Source organism: Microcaecilia unicolor, chromosome 6, assembly GCF_901765095.1.
Source record: "Microcaecilia unicolor chromosome 6, aMicUni1.1, whole genome shotgun sequence".
In the NCBI taxonomy this organism is placed as follows: Eukaryota; Metazoa; Chordata; class Amphibia; order Gymnophiona; family Siphonopidae; genus Microcaecilia; species Microcaecilia unicolor.
Window position 1 is genome coordinate 95,416,408 of NC_044036.1, and position 18,803 is coordinate 95,435,210.

At 45.5% G+C, this 18,803-nt stretch overlaps 1 protein-coding gene across 1 annotated transcript in view; it reads right to left on the minus strand.

Moving 5' to 3' along the window:
- CACNA1E (calcium voltage-gated channel subunit alpha1 E) overlaps positions 1–18,338 on the minus strand; it is a 786,482-nt gene extending 768,144 nt beyond the window's left edge. Inside the window, exon 1 of the mRNA XM_030206580.1 lies at positions 18,072–18,338. Coding sequence (XP_030062440.1) covers positions 18,072–18,337 — 266 coding nt within the window. The 5' untranslated portion in view covers position 18,338. The remainder of the gene's footprint in view (positions 1–18,071) is intronic.
- Between the last annotated feature and the right edge of the window lie 465 nt (positions 18,339–18,803).

An 18,803-nucleotide genomic window follows, 5' to 3' on the forward strand; every position in this document is an offset into this window, starting at 1 on the left:
CATTGGGATATATGGGGGGCCAGCATTCTTAGAGTACGGAACACACAGGCATCGCAGCAGTGCAGTGGGGCACACTAGGGGGAACTGTAGTGGACGTTACATAAAGCTCCCAGGTAAACATCTCATTGTTACCTACTTATATTGTATGGTGAGCCCTCCAAAACCCACCAAAAACCTACTGTACCCAACTGTACACCACTACAGTAGCCCTTATGGTTGCAGGTATCACCTATATGTGGATACAGTAGGTTCTTGGGTCATCTTCTCTACAGTGCACTGCACTGGCCGCTAGACTACTCCAGGGACCTGCTTGCTGCTCTAATAGGCCTGGCTCATAACATCTAAAGCTGGCATAGAGGTTGGTGTGTACTGTTTCTTTCACATCTTTGGGGGGGAGAGGTCAGTGACCACTGGGAGAGTAAGGTGGGGGGTCATGCCTTAATCCCTCCAGTGGTCTTTTAGGGCATCTTTTTGTGACTTAGCCATGCTTGAAATAGGTCTAGACCAAAACAGTTAACTTTCAGCCCAGGATGTTTTTGCTTTGTTCCATTATGGCAGAATACCATCCAAGTTTTAGGAATGCCCAAATCCCGCCCCAATAAGCCCCCTTGTGATTTAGACATGCGAAAAATGTCTTAAAATGGGTTTTGAAAACAGTGATTTGGATGTTTTGGCCAAAAAGAAGTCTGTCTGCCACTTTTTGAACGTTTTTTCTTTTTCAAAAATGAGCCTCTTTATATCTCTATTTATGTCATTAAAAAACAAATTCCAGAATCTAAACATTCACCCTCCAACATGGAAAAGCATGGCTCATATCAACACTACCACCATCTCTCATACTGAGATGTTCTCAGACTGGGACAGGGGTAGGAAATTTTAATCCATGCCAAGGATCCAGGGCAGGGCACTGAAGCAATTCATTTGCAAGACTTAGGTTTGATTCAATTAGTGAGGATTCTGACCCATTCACAGGAGTCATTTTTAGACCTGGTTCATGAATGTAAGACTTTTAAGACTGACACAAATAATTTGGTGGCATTACCAGTTCATTGCTCAAACCACTATCTTATAAAATTTGGATTGATTTACAGTGTTTGAATAGTGAGAAATAGTAAAATATTTCACACTTTCAGACATACTAAAGAAGATGTCGTCAGAGACTTTGCTAAATAATGTAGATATTTGTTCCATTTTCCAGCCATTTCTTTTGCTCTGGTTGATTCTATAGTTCAAATTTGGACCTTTGGGCAGTGTTACGTCAGACACAAAGAACATTCCCAATGGGTTCAGAAGAATGTACATCTTTTAAAATGCCAGGTATGAGAGCTTGAAAAATGGTAGAGAAAGAATTCAGAGCAAATAGGATTTTGATTAAAGCCATAGCTGCAAGAATAACAAAGCTATGAAAAGGCAAATAGGATGCATTTTTTCCAGTTTGTTGGATTTAGTTCACTATCAGGCTCATTTTTGAAAGAGAAGGACGCCCATCTTTCGACACAAATCGGAAGATGGGTGCCCTTCTCACAGGGTCACCCAAATCGGTATAATCGAAAGCCGATTTTGGGCATCCCCAATTGCTTTCTGTCGCGGGGATGACCAAAGTTCACGGGGGCGTGTCGGAGGCGTAGCGAAAGCGGGACTTGGGCATGCCTAACACATGGATGTCCTCGACCCATAATAGAAAAAAAAGGGCGTCCCTGACGAGCACTTGGACTACTTTACCTGGTCCTGTTTTTCTTACGACCAAGGCACAAAAAGGTGCCCAAACTGACCAGATGATCACCGGAGAGAATCGGGGATGACCTCCCCTTACTCACCTAGTGGTCACTAACACCCTCCTACCCTCAAAACAAAAATCTTTAAAAATATTGATTGCCAGCCTCAAATGTCATGCTCAGGTCCATCACAGCAGTATTCAGGTCCCTGGAGCAGTTTTAGTGGGTGCAGTGCACTTCAGGCCAGTGGGCCCAGGCCCATCCCCCCACCTGTTACACTTTTGGTGGTAAATGTAAACCCACCACAAACCCACTGTACCCACGTCTAAGTGCCCCCTTCACCCGTAAGGGCTCTGGTAGTGGTGTACAGTTGGGGGTAGTGGGTTTTGGGGGGGCTCAGCACACAAGGTAAGGGAGCTATGTACCTGGGAGCAATTTATGAAGTCCACTGCAGTACCCTCTAGGGTGCCCGGTTGGTGTCCTGGCATGTCAGGGAGACCAGTGCACTATGAATGCTGGCTCCTCCCACGACTAATGAGATAGGTGTCCTTGGTTTCCATTTTGGCCGAAAATCAGAAACAACCAAGTCTAGGGATGACCATCTCTAAGGACGACCAAAATTTCAAGATTTGGGCGTCCCCGACCGTATTATCGAAACAAAAGATGGACGTCCATCTTGTTTCGGTAAAACGGGTTTCCCCGCCGCTCCATCGGGATGTATTGCGAGGACGTCCTCAGCAAAACTTGGGCGTCCCTTTCGATTATGCCCCTCTATCTGGTTCATGCTCATATGGGATCACAATAGCATGCCTCTTGTGATACTGATTACAACTTTACTTCTGAAGATTCTGAAGACATTTCAGTAGGAAAATTAGTTTGATACAAAATAATTTTCTACTGATAACTTCTGTCCTAATCTAAAAACACACCAGTATGACCAATGGTACTAATGTTGATATGAAACATACAAATTGCACATCCACACTGGTGGATGGTAGTTTGGATTCTTGAAATTTGGAGATTTAGAAGATTCATCACTCTGCAAGTACCAAAAATCTTTTCTTCTCTGCCTGCTACTGTATGTCAGTTGGATCCTATTCCTTTAACATTTATCTTGTGTTAAGGATTTGGAACCATGATGTTTATGATTTTGAATGCTTCTTTTGAACAAGGTGGGTTCTGTTTCTAATCTAATGTGGAACTGTTCATCGCGTAAATCCCAACTGGGGGTGGGGGTCTAGGCAGTTTACAACATAAGAGACCCAAAACCCAGCATATGGGGAATTATATCAATTGCAATACATTAAGGGCCCTGTTTACTAAGCCGTGCTATAGGCGTGCAAACTTTTTAGTGTGCACTAAAAATTAGCGTGCGCTAATGCTAGAGACACTCATAGGAATATAATGGGTGTCTCTAGCATTAGTGCATGCTATAAAGTTAGCATGCCTACAGTGCGGCTTAGTAAACAGGGCCCTAGGTAAAGAACAAAATTTAATAGAATTGCTTCAAATTAACAAAATAAAACACTCAGTCCTTATCAAATAAAAATGTTTTCAACTTCCTTTGAAACTGAAGATAATTAGATTCAGTTCTGATACATTATGGTAAATCATTCCATACAGAGATAGCATGGAAAGAAAACATGAGATTTAATTGACATTATACCATAAACCTTTATTAATAGGATACCTTAGTAAAAGTGCATTAAATACCCAAGATGAAGAAAAAAATGAATGAGACACAAGTTGGATTAAGAGATCCAATAAATTAGTATTTAATATATGAAAAACAGTACAAGCAATTTTGAAAATAATTTGAGATTTTAGGGGAAACCAACGAAGCCTGTGAAAATACCCAGAAATGCTATCATATTTATTGATCCACAAAATCAATCAAACTGCTATATTTTGTATCAACTGGAGCTCTTAAGAGTATAGAATTTAATCCTATCTACAATGAATTGCAGTAATTCTAATGGGGCAAAACCAACATTTGGACCAATAGGGCAAAATGATGATCACGGAAATAAGATCTTATTGTCTTAATTGAAAAATAGTTTTCTTCCATAAGTTAACAACTTGTGGTTCAAAAGTGTGAAAAGAATCCAAGCAAACACTAAGAATCTTTGAGCTGTCATCAACATGTAGTATTTTTCCCCAGGGCAGTATGATTTCAGAAGGGATTGGAATGGAAAGATTCCGAAACCAAAGAACTTTGGTCTTCTTCATAGAGCAATAATTAGTCTGGTTTCCAAAAATGCTTGTTTGGGTGCAAGTTTAGTTTCCATTTTGGGGTAAATAAATGGAAAAATTAGCATATCATCAAGTAAGGAATTTTTTAAAGTGATGTTCAGGTAAGCCATCCCCTCTCACTTCTCCCCATATCCAAATTCACATGTCTAGCCATCCCCTTTCAATTCTCTTGACCATTCACTTTTACTTCTTTCCAGCTATACCCTTTCAAGCTGTCTTGTCCCTCCACTTACCCGTTTTTATGTTCCTTCCAATTTACCATCATCTTTTTACCTCTGGGTATCATTAGGAAAGTGGATTGAAAACAAAAATAAGGATATTATTCTGCCATTGTATCGCACCTCAAGTATTGTGTTCAATTCTGGTCACCGCACCTCAAAAAAGACATAGTGGAATTGGAAAAGGTGCAGAGAAGGGCGACAAAGATGATACAGGGGATGGGACAACTTCCCTATCAGGATAGGCTGAAGAGGTTGTGGCTCTTCAGCTTGGAGAAAAGGCGGCTGAGGGGAGATATGTTAGAGGTCTATAAGATAATGAGTGGAATGGAACGGGTTGATGTGGAGCGTCTGTTTACGTTTTCCAAAAATACTAGGACAAGGGGGCATGTGATGAAGCTGCAGTGTGGGAAATTTAAAACGAATCGGAGGAAATGTTTCTTCACTCAACACGTAGTTAAACTCTGGAATTCACTGCCGGAAAAGGTGGTTAAGGTGGTTAAGTTAACAGACTTCAAAAAAAGGGTTGGACAGCTTCCTGGAGGAAAAAGCCATAGAATGTTATTGAATGGATGAGGGAATAATACAGTATTTCTAGGATGGGCAGGACAAATTGCATGCTCTTTTGGCCGCTGTCAGTGACAGGGTGCTGGGCTCAATGGACCCTTGGTCTGTCCCAGCATGGCGATGCTTATGTACTTATGTATCTGTTCATATTTTTAACTGTCTGGTACCCTTCTATACCCTTCTCCATCTCTGATATGTTTATGTTTAATAAAACTTTATATACCGCTTAACTATTACAGAACAATGTGCTGTATATTAATATATGCAAAATGATACTATTTCTTTCCCAGTTCTCAACCTTCTTCTTTTCATCTCTCCTTCTCAACCCTTTCATTCTCCTGTTCTTTGACTAACCTCTTATTTCCCCTCTTGCCTTTTATCCAGAGATGTGAATTCTAGCAGTGTGTATGTGTGTTTGAGGGCTCATGTTGCCCAGTTCCCTGGGTACTAAGGGGTTTGGTTGGGTCAAAGGACAGATTGATAGAGTTCAGCATTGCCTAACCCCACCCCTGCTGGAAACATTGTTTGCTCTACTCAATCAACAGCCTCAGGACATTGTCCTGGGCCTTTTTAATATCTGCAGCAGGAAAATCAGCCAAATTTAGTTTTAATTACTCAATCATGGCTACATGGGGCTGGAAAGATGGTGAAAATGTATTTATGTCCAGAGGGCTATGACTAGTTGACCCAACCTCAGTTGGAAGGAAGGGATGAAAGATTTTATGTGTTTTAGTGAAGAGAAACAAGTGTGAATAGTTCAAGTCATGGCAGGCCAGGGTTGGAAAGAACTGGATTCAGAGTTATAAAAGGGCTTAGCAGAAATTGGCAAACATAATCCAGTCGATATTCAGCCCATGGTAGTCAGCATTTTTTTTTAATCCTGGCCATTTCAGGCAGAATTGGCCCCATATATTCAATTTCAGGCCATGTCTGAGTATTGGCATTGAATGGAGATAATTACAGTTGTGCTCGCCACCAGGACCCACAGGTGCACTCTGATTCCCCAATTCCCCTTCTTCCCCCACAGTGCCAATCCACCTTCCTCCCTCCCTCCCTCCTACTCACCTGGTAGCACAAAAGCCCTCCCATCTGATCTCCCCTCCCTCCATCTCACACCCCTCTGGTAACACACAAGCCCCCCTCCTGTTCTTCCTCCCTCCCACCCAACCCCTGTGGTAGCACACAAGCCCCCCCCCCCCCCCCCCCCATCACCTCCCTCCCTTCACACACCCCTTGAGGGCAAGAAGGCTGACTCCTGACAGTACTACCAGTCACAGCCACCGGGTTAATTATTAAGATGTTTGAAGAATTTTTTATCTGAGATAAATTTCCGGACAGTTTTGCAAGCTTTGGTATTATCTTGGATTACTGTAACTCACTGTACTTAGGCCTCTCTGAATCGATGATTCATTCTCTTCAAACTGTGCAAAATTCTGCTGCTAGGCATTTGACAGGACTGTAGAAATCTGATCATATTACATCAGTTTTGAAGGATTTGCACTGGCTTCCTGTGCTTTGGCAGATTAGATTTAAGGTGTTGACCTTGATTTTTAAGGCCTTGAGCAATGATGCACCCCTGGCATTAGCTTCATCTTTAAGACTGTATCAGCTATCTCATAGCTTACATTCTGTGGATAAACTTTTATTGGACATTCCTTCCGTTAAGTGTGTTAGACTTGAAGCTAACTGTTCAGCAATGCTTCAGACTGCAGAAACGTCTCTTTGGAATTCTTTGCCTATGAACATATGTATTATAACTTCGATTCCTCAGTTTAGGAACCAGTTAAAAATCATTTCTTTTTGACCCGGCTTTTTCAGTTTTGACTATTAGACTTGCAGCCATAAGTTTTTAGTCATGGTAAGGGGAGTTCATTTGGTGATTCTTTGCTGTAGTTTTTGTGTATTCTGCTATGCATTTTGTGGCTTTTTTTTTTGTGTATGTTCCTGATGTATAAAACAAAGGACTAATGGATAGTGCAGTTTAGAAATGTTTCAAATAAATACATAAATAAATAAATATGCAAGTGTGATTGGGGTTTGCTCCTGCCCAGCCCAGCGGCATAGCCAGACACCCAATTTTGGGTGGGCCTGGTCCCAGGATGGGTGGGCAGAAGAACTTTGCCCTGTCCCACAAGTGATTTAGTCTCTCCCTCTCTCGCCTGCAAGCCATTTGGTCTTTCAAACATCCTACCTACCTCGCATGCAGCAACTAATACACACTGCTCATGTTGGACCCACAGACTTCCCTCTGATGCAACTTCCTGTTTCCGCATAGGTGGGAATACATCAGAGGGAAGGCTGTGGGGCTGGTGCGAATAGTATGTATCAGTCGCTGCTCGCTGCTGGCGAAGATCTACTATTTACAAGGTATGCAGGAGGGACAGTTGTTGGGAATTTTTGGCTGGTGAGGCTTAGGGATCCCTGCCAGCCACTTCATAGGTGGGCCTGAGTCCAAAGTGGGTGGGCCTGGGCCCATCCAGACCCACCCTTGGCTACGCCATTGGCACAGCCTATCCTCCAAACCAACAGGGATGCTAAGAGGAGTTCTACAACAGCATGGGCAGAGCTTCACAAGGGGGGAGGCAAATGAGGGCATTCGGGAGGGGGTTATGATCTTTTTAGGGAGAGAGAGAAGGGACCTATGCTCTTGGGGGGGTCAGGGGAGTGCACTCTTGTTTGGGGTAAAGGAGGAGAGCAAAGGAATCTTCAGGCCATTACCTGGAATTTATGCAGGTGCCAGATGATATTCAATGAATCAACTTCAATAGGCCCACATATGTATCTCAATTTCAATAGACGGGGACAGAATACACAATTAACAGTCTCATATAGCCCAACGTCTTATACTTCTAAAAACCAGGATTAGAGCAGGTTTAATAGAATGAAAAGTCATAGACCTCAGTGGCGACTCATTTCATAAGAACCAGATCAACTCTTAGCTCGCCTTGCCTCTTCACTGGTCTATAGTGACTGATATTCAATGCCAGCATTGCATAGCTCAGCAATCAAAGTTAAGACAGCCTATTTTGCAGTTCAATCTGACTGCTTAGCTATGCAAGTACTGGCACTAAATATCACTGCCACCCTCAGCTTCTGGCTCCTCCCTGACTCCATCCCTGGACCCTTCCTCCAGTGCCCGGTTTTCACATGGCTAGTTGCAGCTGATATTCACTGTCACTGCCAGGTTAAGTGCTACTAAATATCAGCAACTGGCCTGCTCGGTGTGGTTTAACCAGGAGGAGCAACTCTTGCCTGATTTAACCCTTTTAAATATTGTGCCCTTAGAGGTCATTTTTACAAAGGCGTGCTAGCAATTTTAGCACTCGCTAAAAATAAGCAAATGCTAAATGTTAGAGTTGCCCATATATTTCTATGGGCATTGCAAGCATTTTGTGCACCCTAAAACCACTAGCATGCCTTTGTAAAAGGACCCCTTAATTTTTCAGCTGAAAATTCATTTTAAGAACTTAAAAGTTATGCTTGACATTTATTTGCCTCAATTATGATATTAATTTATAAGCCTAGGGTTAAAATCACTGCTAAGCTCCTTTGTCCATACCCTAAATCTTCCCCTATTGCCACCCACATTTTTATGCTCCTAAATTTAGGAGTTTATGACATTTTGAGTATAAAGTTAGTAAATTTTCTATGATGCCACTTTAGAAGCATACATCCTTTGAATATCAAGCCCTTTGAGTATAAATTTAGACACTCAGCCTATTGAATTTTCAAAGTGGGCAATTTTGAAGCATTACTCTCAAAGTTAGAAGCATAACTCTTTTGAATATTGGGCCAAAAGTTTTCATTATTCCTGTGGTAAAAGGTAATGGGAGGTAGCTGGCTAAAAAGCAGACCCAAAAAATGTATCCATCTCTCAGAAAAAGTAAATATATTCGGAGTAGAAGGCTCCAGGTAGCAAATAAATTTCAAGTATGTATGTATATGCCTAACCTTGAATGGACTGATTTGGGACAGAGCAAAGATCATTAGTGAAGTGTCACTGGTAGCTCCACCTCCTCCCTGAGTCCCAATAGCTTGATTTTACTTGCTATAACAAACATAGGGCTTCTTTTACAAAGACATGCTATTGAATCCTGAGTGGAAAATGAGACGAAGCCCATTCAATTCCTATGGGCTTTCTCTCAATTGCCGCATGGGAATCACTAGTGCAGCTTTGTAAAAAGCCCATACTTTATCTGCCTTGAACATATCCTTTCATGACGTGCTATTCAAGAAAACTCAACATTTACATACTATCTTCAAAATTCTATAAACGGCTCACAAAATTGTGTACATAAATTTGAGCATGCGCCCAAAAATCGATGTGCACCATTATAGAATTCACCTGATCTGCACCTAATTAAGGGGTCCTTTTATCTCGCTGTGGAAAAAGAGCCCTGCATCAGTGGTGGGGGCATTTTTCCTTTGCAACAGGACCCTTTTTATTGCAGCAGGTAAAAAATCCCCCAGCACACATGGCCATGCGGTAGGAGAACTCTTACCGCATGGCCATGTGGCAGGAAGCCCTTACTGTCACCCATTGTGGCGATAAGGGCTCCCGCACTAACCCAGTAGTCACTGGGCAGCACACAGCAATGCCCAATTACTGCCAGGTTATCGCTGTGCAAGCCATTTCTGGGGTTTTGGGGGGGCAGGACTATGCCGGTGGCCTCATTGGGACGGCGATAGTCCCGGAATAGTGAATGGTAAGCCTGCCTTGAGCTTACCACCGCTCTCTAAAAGGGCCCCTTAGAAAAAGGTATTTAGGTCTGATTTTAAGTGGTCTTAATGGTGTGCCTAAATTTTAGTCACTTGAATGATGCGTGAATGTATTCTATAAACTACGTCTAACTTTAGGCATACTTTATAGAATCATGCTAACTGCATGGTTTTACGTCAACAATTTTTAAGGTGCCATTTATAGAATTTCCCCCTAAGTGCTGAGTGAATCATGCAAAGAGTGAAGCACCACTTTGTAAGGCCCGGTTCCTGTATCTCAAACCTCTATATTTCAATCTCTTCTCACCCCAACTCAATTATCCATTCACTAATTTATTCTACTGCTTGAAGAAAAAAGAACCATCAGATTCATTGTTGGTCAGATTGCATATCCAACTGTTACCACTACTCCACACACAAATTCAGTTATATTTATTATCCTAGAGCTTTTAGATATTTATAAACAAGCTGGTATTTTAGTTCACTTTGCTTCTCTGGATACACCAATAACCTACTGAACTTGCTAGAATCACCATCAATAATCCTTGGAGCCGGACCCTTCGACCCAGCATACCTCCCCTCCCAATTACCTTTGCTTCCACCCATACCTCATCGCTTAATAACTCTTTGCACACAATTGTGGATAACCATAGGCCGCAGCTTGATTTATTAACATTTAAACTTTCAATTAACATCAGTAAAGGATAACCGCACCCCTGAGCTACAGTTGTCAAAGCATAACATCAACAGCTGCCCACCCCCTCCGCCGCTCGCCATGACAGCAAAGCAGCAACTTCCACTTCCTGTTGTCACCGCAACTCTTCTTCTTCCCGGCTCCGCCCTAACAGCAAGAGCCCTGTCCCGTGTGGACCTCCACACATTTATCCCGGGTCGCCCGACCCGCCTTTAATGACCTGGCTCATCCCCATGAGCCATTGCTCCTGTAGCTCGGGTTTTTTGCCACAGGGGGAGGGCCTTTGCACCTGTCAAAGACCCCCCCCCCCCCCCTCAAAAAAAAAAGCTGCAGCCTACTGGGACCCTGTAACACAATGTTGCTCCAAAAATTCCTGCATATCATTCATGAACAGGTCTAAGCCCACAGCTGACAAATGTACCCTGTCCCACACAAAAAGACCCGCACACTGAGTGTCCACCCAGTTGTGGTTAATTTGGAAACCTCCCCATGTCATTACCCACACTCCGACCTGCCTGTTGACCTTACTCAAACCCCGTTGCCACTTGCTGGCCTGGGGATACAAGCCAATTTTGTAAATGGAAACCAGGACATTATCAATCGTGAGTCATCCTTTATAGTGTCTATCAGCCTCTTGCCCATCCAGCAGTCCACACTGTTCCCACCCAAATGAATGATTAACATCTGAGGGTGCCGATGTCTGTTGTGCATCTGATACAGCAGTGGCAGAAGTTGGCACCAACACATGCCGTGCTCTCTGAACCAGGATATTTGGATCCCTCGTCGCGCCAATCCCAGATGAATCCCTCCGGGACGCCGCGCCGCTCTGCAGCCAGCCCAATGGATGAAGGAATGTCCGACAATCCATACTGAGCATATCGAACCACCAGCATCTAAAAAAGGGGGAGGGCCAACCACAAGATGGGAGAGTAAGGACACACACAAACTGCCCCTTCAAGAGACCAGACAGCCGGAATGACAGGCAAAAGGCAACAGCAGGGTAGGAGCCAGGACAATAACACCCCAAGTAATGCAAAGGCTTTTGTACTAGGCCCCCTCAGGAAGGCCTATATAACCTCGGTAAGCCCGGAAGACCACTTGCCGATACTCTGGATGGCGTCCACCACCAATCCTGCCTGGCAGGCACTGGTTGATGCCCCAATGCGGAAGGAGTGAGTTCCAAAATGACCTGGATCTTCACCCGCGCTGACAAGACATTTCCGCAGAATCGCTGCGAATTGATACCTCATTAAAACTGAGCCATCCACATGCACTAATAAAAAGAGAGGTCCCCGGGGGCAGACCTCGAAATAGGCTTGCAACAAGGACACTGGGCCGGATATTATACCAGGGACCCACCTCAACACTATTGTGCTCCCCCCACCCCTCTGATCGGTTTTTGAGCGCAACAGCTTGATGCGCAGCACTCCGCTCCTTATGCATACATTCTCCCGAAGCAGCCCCAATGGCACTGTAACTGATCTGCGGCTCTCAACAAGCTTGCCCACCCGAATGGTCCCATAAAATGCCAACGCAAAGGCCACTCGGAAGAGACATCTCAAAACCTGAAAAGGTCACACTACCCACCGCCTGCAAAAGGCGCACCAAAAGGCCGTGAGTAATCGGCCAACGAGCATCCGGCACTGGGGGAGATGACCTGCTCCAACCCTTCAAGGAACTGCGGACTGGAAAACTGGATGTCGGCTGACCCCACCCAAACGCCTTGCTGAAAAAGGTGAACCCTGCTAGATGACACGTGACTGCACTTCGCGAACTACCCCTTCCCTTGGCATTAGCAACGTAGGCAGCTAACAACTCGTCAGATGCCCGGCCCGCTGTCCAACCTTCGCTCCTGAGATAGCTAGTCACTCTGTCATAACCGTAGGTATACGCTGACCATGTGGATAGTGCAACTGAGGCTCTCATCATCTCCCACACCTCAGGTCTCCTAGCAGCCAAAGATGCCCCGGCATTGGCTGTCCTTCCACGTCTGCCTCCTGTGCCAAAGCCCAGAAAATCTGAAATTGAAAACGAGAAAGAGCATCAGCCAAATGATTGGAAATTCCTGGCACTTGCCTAGCCTGTAAGTGAACATTTAGTTGCAGACAACGCAGAACCAGCTCCCTAATCAAGGAGTTCACCAGCAAGCAATGCGCCAGCTGTTTGTTCACTACCTCCACCACCCCCTGGTTGTCGCACCACACCAAGATACTTTTATTCTGCAACTTCCCAGACCACAACTCACAAGCCACCAGAAACGGAAACAGCTCCAAGAATGTAATATTCTTTGCAACCCCAACCACCACCCAGCTTTCCGGCCACGGGGTGGCACACCAAGTGCCTGCACCGTACACCCCAAAACCTGATCCTCCTGCTGCATCCGTGAACAAGTCGAGATCCACATTGGACACTTCCTCACTCTGCAGCGCTAAGGTACCATTGAACGCAGATAAGAACTCCGACCACATACACAGATCACTGCAAACTCCAGAGGAAAATCGCACATAATGATGAGGCTTTGTGACCCCCGGACGTCGCAAAAGCCAGGCGTTGAGAAAAGGCACAACCCATCGGAATGACCCGACATGCAAAATAAGGCTCCCCACCAGGGACTGAATGACACACAAGGGGGCCTTATGGACCTATAATACTGCCATAATCTGCTCTTCCAACTGAGCCACCTTCTCTCCGCGGCAAACAGTAACCATCCTTACTGTATCAATTTCAATGCCTAGGAAGGTGAGGACCGAAACAGGGCCCTCTGTTTTTCAGAGGCCAAAGGAATGCCAAAGTCTTCCGCAACTGACATAAAGACTCTTAACAAATGACCGCAGTCCATGCCATCGGACGCCCCAATGAACAGCAAATTATCCAAATAGTGCACCAGACTGTCAAGCCCAGACCTCTGCGCGGTCACCCAGTGTACAAAGGAGCTGAACCGTTCAAAGTATGCACAGGAGACCGAACAACCATCGGCATATATCGGTCAAAGTAAAATGACTCCTCAAAATGGAAACCTAGCAACGGAAACACAGAAGGGTGGACGGGTAGCAGCCTGAAGGCCGCCTCAATATCCACCTTTGCCATCTGAGCCCCGACACCACATTGACGGACCAGCCACACCACACAGTCAAATGACGTGTACTGCACCGAGTAGAAGTCCTTGGGAATGCCTGCATTTATGGAACCACCCATCAGGTACGAGAGGTTGTGAATGAGGCAGAATTTTTCTTGGCGCTTTCTTAGGTATAACCGCCAAAGAGATCATAAAGGATGGAAAAGGACGATCGAATGGACTGGCGATCCTGTCCAACTCAATCTCCTCCGCCAGTTTTTTCCTCACCACCTCTCGCAGTCGAGTGGTAGACACCGAGTTCCGCACCCAGTTATTGACCAACCGACCCTGGAATGGAATGACAAATCCGTCCGTGAAACCCCTCCCTAATATTTCCACAGCCTCCCCGACTGGGTATCGACGGAGCCATGGCAGCATCGCTTCGACCCTCACTGGCGTAGGGGCACGGCTAAACCAATTACGGCTTAGCGTTGGACTGTCCCCCGCCCCCTTCCTCGGACATTTTGCCGCGGTGTCTCCTTGGCCACAGGCGGAACAGACGTGTCGAAACTTGCAGTCTGAAAAGGGACAGGAAGCTCTGTTGAACCGCCAACACACCTCAGAGGATGAAACGGATCCGGCTCCTGGGGCACCGACCCCCATACTTGAGGCACAAAAGGACCTACCTGGAGTCGCAAGAGCAAGCCCTCCCTTGCCCGTCCCCCCCCCACCGCCGATGACCCATGTGAACCAACCATAAGTTGATATCTTGTGTCCCCCAAGACATATGGAGGTTCTCTTCCATCTTGTCCCTGAAGGCTTCATCGTAGTTCAACCATGACCACCACCCCCAAAACGCTGAAAGGCATCCAGCACTGTGTCCACATACGCTAACAAAAGGCCATACTGGCCCGCGTCATAATGACCCCATACACTGGCCATGCGCAGAAAGGATCGCACCCAATTAACCACCGTTTTGGTGACCTTGCGCTCCCTCAGACCCTCGGTCTGTGTTTTTCCTTTCTTCTTATCCTTCCGGCGCCCCCTGCCCTCCAGCAACCAAAATATATATACATATATATATATATACACACACACACTTCCTCCGTCTGATCTGCCGACGCAATGTGTGCAGGAGCTGCTCCCATAACTCTGAAAGGACCACCAAGGCAGGTGGACCCCTCGTCCCTTCTCCGTCAGCTGTCGCCAACTCCACCGGATGAGAGACGCCCCCGGATGGAGAAGAAGAAGAGGAGGATGTGAAAGAGGAAGAAGAAGAGACAAGAAGAAGAAGAAGCCCTATTCCGCTTTCCCTTCCCCTTCTTTTTTCGCCGCGCACTCCCACCCCACACCCAAGTAGAAGACGATCTATTACCCGATCCTGAAGCTCCAGCACCTGCCATGGATGTCCCCGGGGCTGCAGCAGGGCCATGTCTCGCAATGTCCCAGATGAGCGGGGTCCACTCCCAACCTGCCACTATCCTGCCACTGGCATCTCCCGCCGCAGATGTAGAAGGGCATTCTGCTGTCCCATGCTCCACCTAGCCAGTCACGCCTGATATCGTCTCCGCACCCTCCACTGTGCTCTGTACCTGTAAAGACAAAAATGAAGCAGCAGCAGGATCAGCCCCTCTGACTCCCAACCCTGCTCCGGCCCCTCGGTACGCTTCAGGCACCACCTCAGGGAAGCCCGGGAATGCCCAACGCATATCCGCTAGTGGGGGCAAAGCGGCCCAGGGGGCCACCGGGGGAAGGGCAGCCATCGCTGCCCATGGGGGCAAAACAAAGGGCGGCCAGTGGCTCCATGGATGGGGGCCCCATCCTGTCAAGGAGCCACCCATGCTTGTAGGGAGCCCCCCCCCCAAAGCCCCCCGGTATAGCACAGGAAGGCAGTGAGTGCCCAACACTCATAGCCGCACTCTTCACCCATTGTCTACCCGCGGGCTGAGAACCCCCAAGAGGCAAACCAGCCAGGCCACCAACCCCCCTCCCCTCCGCCAAAGCCTCCATGCAGGCAGCACATGGAGAGGGAGGATCCACCATAGACTCTCTGCACCGGCCTCCCTCATCTGTCCCCTTCCCCTCCCAAAGCCAGCCCTACCCTGCCAGAAAGGGAAGCTGTGCCCCCTGGCAACTCCACAACCCCCGATCTCTGTGACCCCTTCGCCTTAGAACCTACCCCCTCCTTGCCTGCCTGGCTGGCTGAAGTAGTTTTTTCCTGACGCTTCCTGCCTGCCCCCATTGCAGCTTCTACTGCAATTGCAGATCTGGCTATGTCCTTTGATCTGCGAGTATATAAAGGCACTGATGCCTCGCCTGCACTCACCCGCTCCGGACTCTCTTCCAGGGAGTCACTAGCGCAGAGAGACACCTCTGCCTGCATGTCCTCCTCCCCAGCAGCTCCCGCATCGGACGCCATTGCCCAAAGCCGCCTCCGAGGATCAGGAAACACCCTGAGCCTCGGAGGAATCCTAGCCTTTATTCCCTCCCCATTGCCCTGCCCCCGGCAACCTCTCCACCAATCAGATGCCAAAATTGGGGTCAAGGGCTGGCCAGCTTCTTTTAAGCCAACCAATCACGCCAGCCCTCGTGCCCTCTGGCCGAGGACACTGACCCCGCCCCCCCCCCCCCCCACCCCACCCATGCACTCCCTCCTTCCTGCTCAGAGCCTTCTCAAACGAGCCCAGCCCTCGTTTAACTGGGCCCGTCGAGACAAGCTCTCGGGCCTTTCTTTCTGTCTAAAAATTAAGTGTGGAATAAACAGTCAAAACAAACAAACTTGCTCTTTGTTTTTTGTTTTTTTTTTTTACGCATAGAACAACTCTCACCATGGCTTTTTTGCAACTGTTTTACTTCATAACAATATTTGAAAGTAATAACATAAAATTGAGATGAAGCCAGGGGCAGTTAAAACACAAAACTAACTTCAAAAAATGCTAAATAATACTACTATAGTGTTTGTGACATATCTTGATTCTGCTTCAAAGTATATTTATGAAAGTCAAATATGATCTTAATAGTATACAACATTCTTCATTTTTGCAGTTTTTCACTTGGTAAAAGCTAAGATGTCATTAAAGGAAACCAGTGACATTAAGGGCCTGATTTATCCAGATTTATTTTCCACAGGCACAGAATAGGAAAAAAAAAAAGCATTGATGCATAAAGCCCTAAAATAAGTTGGAGAGATGGAAAAGTATAAATAATTATATGGTTACAGAAAGAGACAGAGAGTGAAAAAAATCCAGTGCAAAACAAGCAACTACTTGCTCATTGCATTTGGTGGTATTTCAGATGTAAAGCAAGAATTTGTATGTATGATGCAGAAGGTCCCTCATTTTATTAAAAAAAACAGAGCTTTGTGCTTCAGTAAGAATTCTCATAGAAAAGAAAATAGTCATATTACAGCTGTACCGTATTTATCGGCCATTCGTCACATCGGATGGTATCTAAGAGCGATCAATAGATCTGCCCATGGCGTTCAATGCACTATGCATGTGTGGTTTGCATTGTTTGGGCAGCTGTCTGTGGTGCTCAAAATGAACAAGTCTGAATACTCAACTCCAACAGCTTGGTTGCTCTCGGGCAACAGTCAATTTATGTAATCAAGGCCGACAGCATTAATTATATACATAAACTACCTGTTGTACTTAGCACAATGGATAAATTAGATATAGGTCATTAGTGGAAACAATTGAAAAAACAGGTTTTACTCATAAATGCAAGTGTGTGTGTCAGTCATACTAAGAAACTGGTATCTGCACAAAATTATGGGAGTTACCTTCAGGGATAAAACAGTTTGAAGACTCACTTTAAAGATTTTTATCCCAGGAGAAGCACCCAACTGAAGAGAGCTGCTACACAGAGAAATCACCATTTGTGCATAATCCGGAAGAACTGTCTCTAATTCTAGCAGAAGCTCTTGCATTTTATGTACCTTACTATGGTGTTTCCTTTATATTACATCCTATCTGGTAGGAAGAACTGACCAAGCAGCTGAAGTGGCTCTGTACTTCTCCATGGGCTGGGTCACTAACCACTCCAGTTTTTCTCTTTCCTGCCCCATTAGTTTGGAAAAACCAAAAGATTACCTTACCAACCCTCTCTAGTTACAATTGTCCTTGACACTCTGCCGACATAAGCATATTAGTAATAATGAAACTTCCTAATACAGAAACATACAAGTTTACTAAACGTAATTATCTTTTTTTACATTTGATTGGTAAGAAGAGAAATTGGGGTAAGTGATAACTATAGATCAAAATTAGCAATACCTAGTTTGTCATTATAGTTAACATATGAGTGTAGTAGAGCCCAGAATATATAATTGAATTATAAGTTTAAACATGAAAAGTATGCCATGGATGACACAGTACCAAACTGCTACTGGAAAACTTAATCTCTAACCTTTCTAGGGTCTCATCTGTGCAGTTATGTAAAAGTGGAAAGGTCAAAAACGTTAGAGCTATCGCTAAAACAACAGCATGTTTGCTTAAATGCCTCTCTCTCCCCCCCCCCCCCCCCCCCCCCTTTTACTGGGTTCCGGGATTCTGTAGAAAACCCAAAAGGATCAGGACTTGATACACTACAGAGAAAAATAAAAGCAACAGAGTACTAATGTGAAAGCAACCCTGCCAGTTTGTGTAGTATAATACACTCATGGAACATTTCACTCAAATCGTACAGTGTGAAAAAATGAAAGAGGGACGGCTTACCTCTCACATTGCCGGAAACGCTCTCTCTGCACCTAATGCAGAGGTGATACGTTTTGCCTAAAAACAAGTGCAAATCCAGAGGAGAAGGAAACAAGTTTGAAAAAGCCAGGTTATCAGCAGCAGTGAAAAGGATATGGCCAGTCGATGACTTTCTTGGCGTATTTCCTTACAATGTTATCTTCCCCGAAGAGAAAAAGCGACCTGTTGACGGTGAAACAGTTCTGCCGGACTGGGATGGGATTATATAAAGCCATGGTCCTTGCTCTTTGCGCTTTGGATTGTTTGAAAGCAGCTTGAGTTCCTACTGGAGCCGCCGGGGCTACCTGCAAGGTCTTGCTCCGCTCTGAGCTTCCATCCCCGGATCCCAACCTTCCAGCCACCGTCTCTCCAAAGCGAGCCATCCTGTAAGTCAAAAAAGAAAGAACAAAGGGTGATGATCCAAGGATAACAGTCAGTCAAATAACAGAGCTGGGGATAAGCGATCCACAAACACCAGGGATGGAAATAGTCCACTCAGCAATGGCAGTAGCCTAGATTAAAAAGGTGGCTACTGCAGCTTCATTCCCATAGAAGAAAAAAAAAAACGAAAATCCTGGCCAAATCACTGAAAAAGCCAGCACATGTTTGGCTTCCCATAGGATATGGATCCTGCGCTAGCAACCAAACCACCTCCTTAATTACAAGTGCAAATCCACAATGAGAGAATAAAAGATAACAGGTTTTTCTCAAACACACAAAAAAGAATTAGAATAACGAACTAGCAAATATGATTATCTAGCCTTTTATCAAACCTTAAAATGCATTAACTACCTTTCTCAGTACAGTGGATGAGAGAAAAGACTGTTTTCCGTTGCAGGGTGCCTGCTT